Source organism: Pteropus vampyrus, unplaced genomic scaffold (genome assembly GCF_000151845.1).
Source record: "Pteropus vampyrus isolate Shadow unplaced genomic scaffold, Pvam_2.0 Scaffold125, whole genome shotgun sequence".
Classification (NCBI taxonomy): domain Eukaryota; kingdom Metazoa; phylum Chordata; class Mammalia; order Chiroptera; family Pteropodidae; genus Pteropus; species Pteropus vampyrus.
This window is the reverse complement of record NW_011888906.1, coordinates 445515-459429: the sequence shown is the minus strand read 5'-3', so window position 1 is coordinate 459429 and position 13915 is coordinate 445515. Positions and strand designations below refer to the sequence as shown.

General features: G+C 50.6%; 1 protein-coding gene across 7 annotated transcripts in view; it reads right to left on the bottom strand.

The window, feature by feature from the left end:
- Positions 1-13915, bottom strand: part of DLGAP4 (DLG associated protein 4) — an 88448-nt gene that overhangs the window by 27284 nt on the left and 47249 nt on the right. For 6 of the 7 annotated variants that reach the window (XM_011366562.2, XM_011366563.2, XM_011366565.2 and 3 more), the window contains 3 exons: positions 5227-5588; positions 2564-2652; positions 1620-2032 (listed from right to left, as the gene is read on the bottom strand). In XM_011366562.2, coding sequence (XP_011364864.1) covers positions 1620-2032; positions 2564-2652; positions 5227-5588 — 864 coding nt within the window. Of the gene's footprint in view, positions 1-1619; positions 2033-2563; positions 2653-2905; positions 2986-5226; positions 5589-13915 lie in introns of all 7 variants that reach the window. The other variant, XM_011366564.2, reaches the window with a different exon arrangement.

Sequence of the window (13915 nt, the reverse complement as noted above, 5' to 3'; positions counted from 1 at the left end):
GTATTCCCAGATGATGCAAAGGGAAGTCACTGGACAGCAGCTAGGCAGCAGGCCCAGAAAGCAATCTGGCTGGGTCAGAGCAGAAGACAGAGGGCACCAGGAAAAATAGGAAATCATGAGATTATCTGATATGTCTGCACATCCAGAAGGTTAGCAGATCTGATGGAGCATGTGAAAAAATTACAAATAAGAGCTTAGAAAATAAAGTGCATAAAAAACGATGAGGTAACTTAACTCATTCTAGGAAAATCAAAATGCATAAGAAAATGAAATCATAATATATTACTAGGCTCTTCAGTGAACAATATTTACATGCTCACAGGAAACAGAAAAATGGTTGTTATTAAACCTAAAACTATGATGTAATATATAGAGGAGTGATGCACAGGAGGTAGAGGTGACAGTATACACTCATCTATTAGAGCAGAAAATCAATAATGTATAATGATGAATAATTTTAGAGATGAAATAAAAGGTAATCACCTTAAAAAAAAAAGAAATACAAAGGTAAATAAATATAAATACCAGAATATACAGCTAATGAAAGCTGAACGTGGGGATGGCTTAGAAGGTAGGCCAGTGGGCTGGATGGTTGGTTAGAAGCCTTTTAAGTGCTCTCATTGATCTCTGACTCCATTCCAATTTTTAAAATACTATTACTGTAAAAAGTTATCAGGTATATACTTCACAACAGTCCCCTGCACACACACACAGGGTGTGACATCAAAGCTGAGAACTGGCCTAGGAGACAGTGAAAACAGCAATTGTGAAGCATTCTAAATCATCAAAGGGTGCTTCCTCAGGCCGCACCCAAACAGGGGTCAGTGGGATGCTGGCTCAATCCCTTCTGGATACTCCAGAGACCTGTCCTTCCCAGATGTTCTGCGGGGACTGGAGGGGACTGAACCAGGCCAGCACCGGGTGTGGCACCTGGGGCCATGACCTGGGGCTTCCCAGGGGCCTGCTTCCAAACCCCTACTCTCCTATACATCAGCCACCTGTGGATCCAGCCTCCCTACATATTTCTAGCTCTTTCTTCAACTAATTTCTCGGGGGGATTTTTAGAAATGGGCATGGTATAGATAGAAACGCAAGTGGAAAAGTAGAGGACTTCTGTCTCATCCATTTATAGCTCCTTATACCCTGTGGAGGTCCACAATTAGATCCCTGGGTTTGGCATACAGTAGGTACTCAATACAGAGCTGCTGAAGGCAGCATTACAGCACAGCTTTCTCTGTGTCCGGCACTTCGTCGGGTCCTTTACATGAACTGCCACATGCAATCCTCACAATATGCTCCTGCAGTTAGAGGGTAGGATTAGCTCCACATTACAAATAAAGAAACTGAGGCTCAGAGTAATCTGACCAAGGTCGCCTCACTAGTAAGGGAAGAGCTGGGATTCAAATCTGGGTGTGGCTGATCCCACAGCCTATAAAACTAGCAGCTGCTGTCGTAAATCCTGTCTGGAAAAAGGTTTGGATAGGTAGAAAGGAAGCAAAAAAATGAGAGGTGAGTTCACAGCTGATCCAAGAAGAGAACCTGAAAGACCCTCCCTACTCAGAGGCCAGAAGCTGGAGAACTAGCTGTGTACCCCTTCTCCCCTCACCCACAGCACCTACCTTCTTCAGAGAGGTTGTTCTCTTTGGTCTCCTTGTCCATCTGGCAGCACCAGCCTTCCAGCCGCTCCGTTTCTGCCTGCAGTAGCTTCAAGAACCAGTAGCCATCTCGGCGGCAGGCCCCGGGCTGTGCCGGCTCTGCTGGGGAGCTGGAGGAGGTCTCGAGCCAGGGGTCAGGTGGGGGCAGCGAGGATGCCTCTAAGGCAGGGTCGCTGTTGTCTCCATAGGAGAGGTTGCGCTTGATCTGGGCAATCTTGGGGGCCTGCCGAGGACCAGCATCAATGCTGATGGAGTTGGGGTGTGGGGTACAGTCCGGGAGGCTCCTCTCAGATGACTTACAGCTCGAGTCATTGGCATCCTGGGTATCTGAGTCGGTGTCCCGTCGGGAGGACATACTGTGAGAGGGGGCGCTGCTTCTGTGGGTGGAGTGGGGTGGGGACAGGAAGAGGTGAGAGTCACCAAGAGGGCCAGAGACCAGAGGCATCCCGACCCGGACACACGGGAGACAGAGAAACGGATGCATCATCTGCTCACCATGCGCCTGAAGCGGGTCCCACAGCCCCCATCTCATTCTCTGCTCAGCCCTGGCCTCGCCCCACCCCACCCATGCCCACACGCACACACACACACGGACAAGGTCATAAGGTTGCCTGTTTACTGCAGTGGGGCCAGGAAGACCACCAACATCGGGGTAGCTCATGTCTCAGCCCGGCCTTGGCCCCCTGCGGGCTGATTTATCTCACGGAGTAAGTTCTCATTTGCCCACCCACCCGCCTGCCCAGCCTCCCATGCCTGGGCCACAGCTCGCACCCCAAACCCAGCTTGGTTATTAGAAGTCCAGCAAGGAGAAGTGGGTTAGGGAGAGCAGGAGGAGAAGGCGCAGGAGAGGTGAGAGCGAGGGAGGGAGAGGAGAGGGGAGAAGCAGCCGCCACCTCCGTACGACTTACCGCCAGTCGTCCTCTACCTGAACCCCGATGGACTGGAATTTGGTAGCGAGACTGGGCTCCTCTTTTGGCACTGGCTGAATGCAGTCAACCTTATTGAAGGACAACGACAGCGACGGCACGGAGACAAAGACAAAAATAAAAAACAAACACCACACTTGCTGCTGAAATTCACATTAGTGGGACGACGCAAACGGACGTGTGGACAGACGAACATGAGGCATGCGGACACTGCACGAGGGCCCGAGGCCGGACCAGGTTAAGCCGGGCACTGCTCATTCGCGCGGAGGCGGGCGGGCAGGGGGTGGGAGGTGGGATGGGGTGGAGATGACTGGCTTTCCCTACTCTGAGGAGGGTGCCATCACATCGATCGCTTTGGGTCCGTTGTCCTCCGAGAGGTGGGAACCGTTCCTTCTAGTCCTCTCCTTTACACGCATCAGAGAGAAGAAAAAAAAGAAGGACGACGAAAGAGAAAGAAAACACACACACACACAAAGCCACAGCCGTTATCTGGTGCAGTTGAAGGTGGGCCTGTCTCGAGGCAAAGGTCACTCCCCCAACCCTGCAGCTGATGGGTAGACTGGAAGTGTCTGTACTAAGGGCAAACCTTGGACAGCAGTTCTGGATTTGAAAACGGCCACCAAGGCAATACCTGGAGAAGTCCCTGGACACTGTGGGATGCTATCCCTTGGCCTCGATCACACTTGGCTGAAGTTACCTCCAGCACACTGGGTGGGCCCAGGGAGCAGCAGGAAGGACCAGTGCCAGGGCCAAGTGCGAAGCTAGCACGCTTTCTCTACACTCCTGTGAAGAAATATGGCGACAGTGATGCCCTGAGTCTGCCTGTTCTTTTGAGGACAGAAGTGCTTGGCGACGGAGTAGCCAGGCCAGCTCTTCCATCGTCACTCATGAATGAGCGATCACACTGGACTTGGGGCTTGAGGCACACAGGGGTAGGACAGGGTTGCTGGGCTATCCTTGAAAACTGGGGACTCTCTAGTCTCAGCTTCACGGAAGCAGCAGGGGCCAGGGAGGCTTACTGGGGCAGGCAGCTGCGCACCGGACTCCTCCTCCCCCATGGGGATGCAGCTGCATTTCTCCTTCAGCAAGAGCCAGCTCAGGAAATGCAGCGCCACTGGATGAGGGCATGGAATGGGGTTAGGGGGTGAATCCAGGGAAGGTGAAGCCCAGGATGGGCCCAAGAGTTAGAGTCCTTATCCTTGTGTGAACTTCTGGGTGAAAGGAATCAAGGGTGAGCCTAATTCTCAGGCTTTCTGGAAAGGTAAGAGCATCTGGTTTGGCCAAGGAGAGGGTGGAGCTGCCTAAACAAAGACCCTGCGTGATCAGGACCAAGAGTCAGAGACTAGGCTACTTTCTGTGCTCTTAAGAATCTCTCTTGGAGCACAGTACAGGGCAGGGGCTGGACCTCTCAAGAAGGAGCCCAGAAAACAGACAGGAGAGTCTCTTGGCCAACTCTCTGCTTATGTATGTGGGGAAGTCCAGAGCTGCCTCTTACAGGTCAAAAGTTCAGGCAAGTATAAGAAATTGGCCAGTGAACCTTGTTTAGTCCATTCAGTCCCCCTTTGTGTCCTATGTTCTTTCTGCATTCTACTTGCCCATGTCTAGCTGCTTAGTGCTGGCTCGGGAAATGGAGAGGCCTTCCAACCCTAAGCCACAATGTACAGCACCTTGACCTCCTTGATCATCCCCTGGGTTTGGGGAGGGGGGCTCCATCTCCCACAAGCTCTCGGCCCACTGTAGCTGTTCTCCCTCCCTGCCCTGAGTGTGCTCCACGTTAGTCTGAAGGTCTCGCCAGGGCAGGGAGAGTCCTCTCAATCTGGATTTAGAGCAACTCTCGAAAATTGCAAGGCAGAGCCCAAGTTTCCCCAGCTCTGCTAACAGCTTACTGAGGTTGGGTGTGTGTGGGAGGTGCAGTGACACGGTGGAGCAGGGAAACTGGTGCGCCCTGCCCTGCTGTGCGTCCTGGATGCATAGTGAGCTGGGCTTCCAGGAAGGTCTGCTGGCTTTGGCCACTTGGTCCTGGGGACCTATCTGCCTGGATCCTTTCCCAGGGAGAGAAGCATCTGGACCAGCATCACACTTCTTAAATTGACATGGTCCTGGTACCTTGAGCCACCTACCTGTCCCCAAGGCCCGAGAGGGCTCTGGGCAAAGTTCCCCTTGAGCAACCCCCATGGCTCAAGGGCCCTGGGTCCTGGGCCCCTGGCCCATCCGCGTCTATGCTCCACGCTGCTCCCGCCGCCAAGCGGGGCTGTGGCCTCCGCACCCGAGCTGACCTTGGATTAGAGAACTGTTAGGCCAGTCCCGCCTCCTATGCGTTGGCTGGCAGGGCAAAAGGTGGAGTGGACAGACAGACAGTGCACAAACGGTGGACAGGAGATGGCTGGCTGAGTGTAACTACATTCACAGGGATGACCCCTTGGAGGAGCTGGGACAGGTGCCCATGGCTGCAGACTCTGCAGCACATATGGGCAAACTTGAGGCATGGCTAGGGGTAGAATTTGGTTTGGCCACTTGGGACCAATCCCTCCAAATACACAAACCACTTTTGCCCAGGAGACCTAGTGGGCCTCTACCAGATGTAATTACACACAGGCAGGTGCACGGAGCGGGCCGAGGACACAGAGTGCAAAAAGAGCCCCTACTTGTATTCCTATAGAAGACAGTTTCCTTTTGGGGATGGCCTCAGGGTGGGATTCTGAGCTGGTCAGCGTGCCTTGTTCACTCTTCAAAGCTGCATGTTTTGGAGGTGGTTCTGGGGCCTCAGAGGCTGGGGTGACTCCACCTCGTGTCACGCTGGGTGGTCGGGTACTGCTGTCCAGGCTGTCCGACGAGTTGCTCAGGCCCGACTGGCTCGTCACCTCGCTCTTGTGGTCCTGGCTGTCCAAGTAGGTGTCCTGGGCAGACTCGGTACTGCTCTGGACTGTGACTGAGATGAACGGCTTTGACGTGGTGCGTGGAGGGACCGGTGGCGGGGTCTTCTTATACGCCACTAGGCATGATGAACCTACAGATGGGTGAGAGGACAGGAGAAAGTGAGGTCCCCAACTCTTTTAAGCTCCTTGTATGTCTGAGGACCTACCTGACCTGGCTCTAGCTTTGGCCTCAGCCGTTCTCTAAGCAATGACTAAGACAGACAGACACAGGCCCTGGCCGCCCTCATGCTAGGCCAAGGCCAAGTCTAGTGGAGAATGCCAACATGGACCAAAGATACCCTTCACCTTTTAGTCACACACAAAGGTATTATCCAGCTGGGGCATGGGCTTAGACTGTAAAGTTCACGGTGCTATAGGCTGTGACGGAACCTGACCTGTGTCAGGGGAGGCAATGACAGCAGAGTAGAGGTCAGGACAGCTAAGGAATGGCTGACCTTGCATTCCTCTGAGAGACCTACTGCCCTCCCCTCTTCTACTCTACCTTCCCGCTACCCCTGTTCCCTCTACTTGGATGCCCCACTCCCTGTCTGGTGAAAGACTAACATGTCCTTCTTGCTTTTCCCATCCCATCTCTCCCTTGTTATGTGAAAACCCTATATACCAGTCTGCCTCTCCCCAGACTCCATCATGCCTGGTCCGACTCCCCATTCTCCGCCAAGGTTCAGGGAACCATGGGTGGGAGTTGAGGTCATCTCTGAATCCCATTCCCAGCCTGGCCTGGGGCTGGCCTACAGCAGGGTCAAAGAGCCAAAGGCCCGCAGCTAGCTTCTTAATGCTGAGCTATTTGTCTGAAACAGAGGATACTTTTCAAACAGCAGTAGCTACTTGCTGTGAGGGGCTAGGTCAGAGCCAATGGCTTTTCTCAGCATCCTGACTCCAATAACCCTTTTTTCAGTGAGGACTGAAATAAGTCTCTACCCAGGTCTGGACCCAGGTTGGGAGCAGGAGCCAGATGAGTGAGGTTAAGTCCTGCCTTCAAGGGGCTACCAATTACGGAGATGGTGCTGGCCCAATGGAAATTCACAAAACAAAGCCCAGTGCCACAGGGGCTGTGGACAAGGAACAGAATCCATCCATCCATCACTATGAGTTATCACTAAACGAACCTAACAGAATGGCTAAAGTAAAAAACGATGACAACACCAAATGCTGGCGATGAAGTGGAGAAACTGAATCACTCATACGCTATTGGTGGAAATGTGTAAAATGATATAACCACCCTGGAAAAGTTTACCAGTTTCTTTTAACACTAAACATGCAATTACCATACATCCCAGCACTTTACTTTTGGGCATTTATCCCACAGAAATGGTAACATGTTCACCAAAAAAATTATCCAAGAATGTTCATGGTAGCTTTATTTGCAATTGCCAAAAACTGGAAACAAGCTAGACGTCCCTGAGTGAGTGAATGGTTAAACAAACTGGTGCATCCAGACAATGCGGATTACTGCTCAGCAATAAAACCAACTATTGATATAAACAACTTGGATGAATCTCAAGTGAATTAGACCTAGTGAGAAAAGCAATCTTAAAAAGTTGCGTACTGTATGGTTCTGTTTATAAAACATTCTTGAAATCACCTAATTATAGAGATGGGGAACAGACTAATGGTTGGTGGGGAGGCTAATGGGAGAGAGCGATGGGGAGGCTCGGAGGGACGTGGGTGGGGTTAGAAGGTGACAAGAGGAATATTTGTGTGTGCTAATTGACGGAACTGTCTGTATCTCCACTGTGGTGGTGGAAACATGAACCTACATGTGACGAAACTGCAAAAGACTAAACATATGCACATGAGAGTGATTACACAGGTTCCATCACAGAGGTCAAGGCTCAGAAAGGCCCAGGGTTGGGATTCTTCCTACTGGTTTCTGGTATAGAGAAAGCTAGGCCTGGAGGGGGCAGGGTGAGCCAAAATCGCACCACTCCCCAGCCACTGGTAGGGAGGATGGACTGGTTCCCTAACTAGCAGTTTCACCCACGAGCTGGGCATTTAGGGCAGCCTGTTGAAGCCAGTGGCTACCAGCGCCCAGCAGAGACAGGACTCACTGGGGATTTTAGGAATTGATTTGTTTGTCTTAAATATCCCCAAGAAAGCAGGGCATCACTGATGTTTTCTACCTTAGATCAGAAGAGTGAAGCCCCAATCTGTTCAAAATGTTTTCAGGGAGAACGCCCCTTAAAGGGGATAGCAGTGAGCAGAAGGAGCGAGAACTGTGCTCTAAACCTGGCTAAGGCGGTGTGACCCCAGTCAGTGTGTGCAGGGATCTGTGTGGAAGAGGCACCTCCCCCCACCGCCCCCGCCAAGAGACAACAAGGTTGCCCACAGCCAGGGGTCTGGGCAGAGGACTAACCCTCCAACCTCTCTTTCGTGGTCGTCCAAACCCAGAGTCCTGCTGAAGTACACTCAGAGGCCCTGGTAGGGCAGCCACTCATTAGAAAGAAAGTGAACTACCGAGAAGCTAGATATGATGAGGAAAAGTGAACTTATCTTAGATTATGTCTTCTGGGTCCCAGCCAGATAAGTGGTATGATTAATGGAGGATTTCAGGGCCTTGTGGGCTCCCTGGGTGGCAGGCATCCCTCTGAGCCCTGTCCCTCCCAGGGCAAGGGGATGGGACCCAATTATACAAGACAGCTCTTATTTCTCATACATGAAATGCCAGGAAGTACCGGCCATCATCTCCCCTGCCCCTTTCGAGAGCACGCTCCAGCCACTCTGTGTTTCTCATACCCATCACACTTCCTCCCATCTTGGGGCCTTAACACATGTTCCTTCTGTCTGGCAAGCTTCTCTCAGCTCCTCATGTTTCGAACGTCGCTTCATCGGAGAGGAGCCTCCCCTAACTGCTTTCCACTCTCCTATCACCCAGGATTTACTTGGTTTATAGGCCTGCAGAGGTTAAGGGAACTCTGCCTGTCTTGGCACAAAAGGTCGTATTCCAGGCCTAGGGTAATACTTTAAGCACTGAAAGCTCTCAATAAATATTTGTTGAATGAGTACATGAATCTCATCATCACTACAAAAACCCCTCAGTTGCCAAAAAAGATGATTATTTAGCCATAGTGAAGGCTCCCAACACTTTGGTATCCAAGGCCTTTTGGCTTGGTCCCACCCACCCATCTCTGCAGCTTCACTTCTGCCCTCCCACCCACTCAGCATGCCCCATGCAGCTTGAGAACCAAATGAACATTCCAGATCACACCACACTCTATGCACCCAAGCCTCTGCACATGCACTTCTTTAAGCCAGAATCCTTTTTCGTGTCCTCCATGCTTCTCTAGCCAGTCCCTCTACCCTTAGCTTTTTCTGGTCCAGGCAGAGTCTGGCCCTCTCCTTTCTCTGTGGATCTGCTGGAGCATTCAGGGCTGTGGCCATGATGATCCTGACTGAGAGCATGTTCCATGTGTCAGTTGCTCAGTGCCTAGGCCAGGGAATGCACAAGTGCACAACCTTCATTTGCCCATTAAACTGTGGAGGGAGGCAAGTGCCCCTGAGACCCGAGATGTTGGACCTGGACAGATCTGCATCCTCCAGGATGTCACTGTGGCCCTCTCTACCCTGGGGAGAGGTTCTATGTGCCACAATTTACAACAACATGGCACTCTTTGTCCATTCACTCTGAAAAACTCAGATTTGCTCGGGAAGCATGGGGTGAGCATCCCTCCAGCGTGACTGTCTCCCTCAGCTTTCAAAGATCCCAAGTGAAGCACTGCTGAGCCACAGCAGCACGCGCACACTGACCAACCACTCCCAGGAGCCACGTGCTTCCTGGCCCCCATCTTGGCCGTGCTGGTCCCTCATGCCAAGGCTCAGACAGAAGCCAGTTGTGTGATGCCGCCTCCATGCAGTCTGCCTCAGCCCCAGACATCCAGCCCAGCCTCCCCGCCCCACGGTACACAAGTCCTTGCTTATTCTAAGTGGAAGCTCCCTTTGTCCCTTTTGCCTTCTGCCCCAAGATTTTATCCAGCAAGATTTTATCAGGTCAGAATGAATTTGTTTCTGCATTTTGTTTTTTAATGTCAATGTGTATAAGATGGCCAAAGAGAGCTTCAGAGTCCCTTTAGAGGAGTGGCTGTGACTACATCTCTTGAGAGATCTGGAGGACACGGCAACCCCAGGAAGCTAGCCCTCTGCCAAGATGGGCGTGGTCCTGAGGTCTAGCACAGCCCTCAGGCTTGCTGCCTCCCAGGGGCCCAAGCTTGGCAGTGGGGCTAAAGAAGAGGTCTCGACTCCTTAATAGTAAAAAATGCAGGGGACCAAAGAGTGTGGGAGCCATGGCAGCAGGCTTTACAGAAGAGGCAGTGGAGCCCACTCAAGGCCCCACATGAAGGGACAGAACTGGCCTCTGAGCCAGAACCCCTTAACTCTTTGCTGGCTCTGGAAAAGGCTTAGGCTTGTCAGAGGAAGGGCTGAGGCTCTATAAGATCCCATTCTCTCTCTCACCCAGTAACTTGTCAAACCACGCCAACTAAATCAAACAACCCTGCTGGTTATTTATTGCAAAAAGGGAACTCAGGGCTCCCACCCACCCAGCCTCAAATTCCTCTCTCCTTCCCTCTGTTTCCTCCCCCAAGGGAGAGGAAGCTGGGAGAGAATTCCAAGCAACTTGGTCAGGATCAGGGACAGACTGCCCTCTCAGACTGCCCTTTCCTGTTGGTAGTCCAAGTGACCCCCACTTTCCCACTGTGTCAGTCTGGAAGTCACCTCCGCTGCTGTGCACTGGGTTAGCTTAAAGTTATCAAACTTTAATTTCAAACTGCAGCAAGAGGGACTGGCAGCACCCCTCACCCCAACATCTTCCTGGGGAATCCTCCAGCGCTCCCCAGTCAGGTGCTCTCTAACTGCCTCTCTCATCCTTCTCCTCCCTCAGTGATCTAGAGTCAGCTTCACCTAGATGCTCCCCACACCGCTGCCCCCTGGCCTCCCAACCTCCTGTCCAGCCTTTCCTGTTCTTCCTCCACCAGTGCTGGCTGTTTTGAGAAATCTAACAAAGTCACTGCTTTGTTTGAAAACTTTCAATGGTACTACAACACACCCAGTGGACCTGGAACAAATCTTTCAAGTTGGGGCATTCAGGGCCTCTGGAATCTGCACCTGCTTGGGATCCCCCAAGTCCACAGAAGCTAGTCAGAAAGGCAGCCTCCTGGGGAAGACAAAACTACAAATCTCAAGGAGCCCTGGCCTGTCCCCAGAGCCTTATCTGGAAGCCAGGATGCACTCCTGTTAGTAAGGGTTCCAATGCTGACAGTGGACCTTACTGAGCACTGACTGGGCGAGCACTTCGTACAGTCAATCCTTGTTATTCATGACTCTGCATCTGCTAATTCGCTTACTCGCTAAAATTTATTTGTAACCCCAAATCAATACCCGCAGGGCGTTCACAGTCACTCACAGACATGTGCAAAGCTTGAAAATTTGAGTCATTCAACACACCAGGTTCCCAGCTAAGGCTGAACAGGGTGATGATCTGCCTTCCTGCTTCAGCGTTCATGCTGTAAACAAGTTCCCTCTTCCTGGTCTCTTTAGTGCTACATTTTTCATACTTTTGTGGTTTTTGTTGGAGATTGTTTCTGTTTAAAATGTCTCCCAAGTGTAGTGAAGTGCTGCCTAGTATTCCTAAGTGGAAGAAGGCTGTGGTGTGCTTTATGGAAATAACAGCTGTGTTAGATAAGCTTTGTTCAGGTGTGAGTTATAGTGCTATTGGTAAGTCCAATGTTAATAAAGCAATGTTACATTAAATAAGGTGTCTTTAAACAGAAACGCACATAAAATAAGGTTATGTGTTGACTGGTTAGTGGCAATGTGACCAGAGGCTTGCAAGGACCCTGTATTTCCCATAGGAGCAATGGTTCAGTAACAATAGTTTGCTAACTCAGTGTTTGTGAGACTCTGTGAACATAACTACCACAAATATTGAGAATTCACTGTATTTCAGCCAACGGAATCTTCAAAATGGTACACGTGAGGTAGACGTGTCACTGCCCCACTTTACAGATGAGGCTCAGAGAGGTGGAGTGACTCGCCCTGGCTCATCTCCCAGCCAGGCTGTGTTGGGGCCAGGGCTTGAACCCAGGCTGCCTGAAGGCCACTACTCTGCCACGTCTGCTGCACTATCTCAGTGAGGGTCACATGGAGGCAACAGGCTTGGGCACATTCCACTCAGAATATAAGGTGTGATACCCAATGTGCACTGAGTAGGAGGAGCTGAAGAGATGACGGACATGACGGCGCTTGGCAATCATAAGGTAGGTCCTGTAACTCCTGTTACCATGATTTGTCTGGATGAAGGAGAGAGGGATCGCTCCCTAGGGGACAGCCTGGGGCAGGCTTTCTGAAGACGTTAAGGTTGACTGGGTCTGGAAAAATGGACCAGAGTCACTGAGTGATAAGAAAAGGCAAGGGAAGGGATCCTCTGTGAGCAAAGGATAGCCCAAGGCACGGGAAGACAGATGCCAACAGGGCACAACTTGGCAAAGTGAAGATTTAAGTAATTTAGCTTATGGAGGGGGGACAGCGGCAAGGAGGCCTGAGAGAGAGCTGCCTCCTCTCAGATGGGATCCTTGGCTTCCTGGGGCCACTGGGCAACAGAAACAGTCATTTTCCTACACACAACATCTCTCATAAAGTCCCTCCAAACTGGCCTGCAGTCAGAGGATTTTAGAGCACACAGACTTGACAGCTGCTAGGAGAGCGTATCACCTCTCTCAACAGCCCAGTGCACTAGGCTAAGCTCTGCCTAAGTGTCAAGGCCATCGCAAGCTGAGCATGTACAGCACGAATCTGAAACCTCTCCTCCTCCATATTGGCTCTTGATCTCCCAGAGGGAACCCTATGCACTTAATAGTTCAAAATCCAGAAGCCTGGGAATTCCCACTCCCTCTTTTCCACTCCCTTCAAAAGCACATCTTACAGAAACTGCGTGTCTCATCCCCCCCATAGAAGCCAGACTGGTCTAGGCTTCTATGTTCCATTATTCGGCTTCCCTGTTTGGTCTGTGGCCCCACCCACAATCACTCTCCAAACAGCAGCCTGAGGAATTGTTTAAAGTACAAATTGGATTACTTCCTCCTCTTTCTACAGCTTTTCAAAGGCTCCCAACTCCATGAAGAATAAAATCCACATTGCCCACCTTGGCTTACAACAGGGACTGGCACTTTCTTGCACTTTCCCCTTGCTCATTCCATTCCTGCCTCACCAGCCTCTTTGCTCTTCCTCAGCCACTACAAGCATGTACCCACCTTAGGGCCTTTGGACCGTCTGAAAGGATCCTCACTCTTATATTTGCATGCCTACTCTTCCTGCTGATTCCAGGTCTCAGGTCCGGTGTCATGTCCTCAATGAGGGCCTCCCTGACCACCTTGCCTAAAGCTGTTATTCCTTCTCCGAGAACCCAATTTTTTTCAAGAATTGATCAATTTATTGTTTCACTTATCTTTTGTCTCTTTCCCCTACCAGACAGAGATCCTGAATATCTTAATAGAAGTCCCCAAAGGTGGGGACCTTGACTGTCTCATAAAATTATGATGCTTTCCCAGCACCAGGCTCAATACATGGCTGGGGCTCAGTAAATATTTATTGAATAAACAAATCCCTATTTGACAGCTGGGCAAAATAAGGGTCAGGGAAACAACAATTTACTCCTGACTGAGGTGGAATCTAATGCCTAGGACCAGGGCTTTGAACTCCCTTCAGGTCAGCCTCCAACATACTCACATCTAGTGGGAGGTAGAGCCTTGAGCAACTCTGTCTTAAGTTGGGCAGTAAGGCTGTGGGAATGAGAGCTCAACAAATCCTAAGCGCCAAGCATTAGAAATTGTCTGAAAAATAACCATTTCTGAAAGGTGGCAAAAAAAGAAAGTAAGCAGTGCTTCCTATAACATTTCCTAAGCAAGGCATATTAAATGTACAGATTTAAAAGAGTCATTACTGAATGATTCCTGGGCCAGGTGTTACTTTATTCCAGACACAGACCTGGAAGGGGAGATAATTATCACTGATGTTTTATAGATGAGAGAACAGGTTTTTTAGAGTGGCAGTGTACAAAAGCTCTGCTCTATGAGGCCATGGTGCCAGGTTCTAAGCTCACCACTGGCTATGGTAGGCTGTGCAACTGCCACGGGGCCTGATTCTTTCTGAGCCTTAGTTTCTCCAGCTGTAAACGAAGTGGCTGGCCTTGAATGAAGGTCACACGTTCAAATGTCCATGGGAGACCAGGTATCTAACCCCTCTGGCCCAAAGCCACCACGTGGAGACCTAGGCCCAACATTGTTGGAGTTGCCAAACTTGTACAAAAAGCCAGAAATTTGGACGTTAAAAAAAGAAAAAAAAAATCTGAATTTTTAAATGGAGGTAATTTAGTTTTAAAAAACATTGTGTAGGTACATGCTTGCCAGCT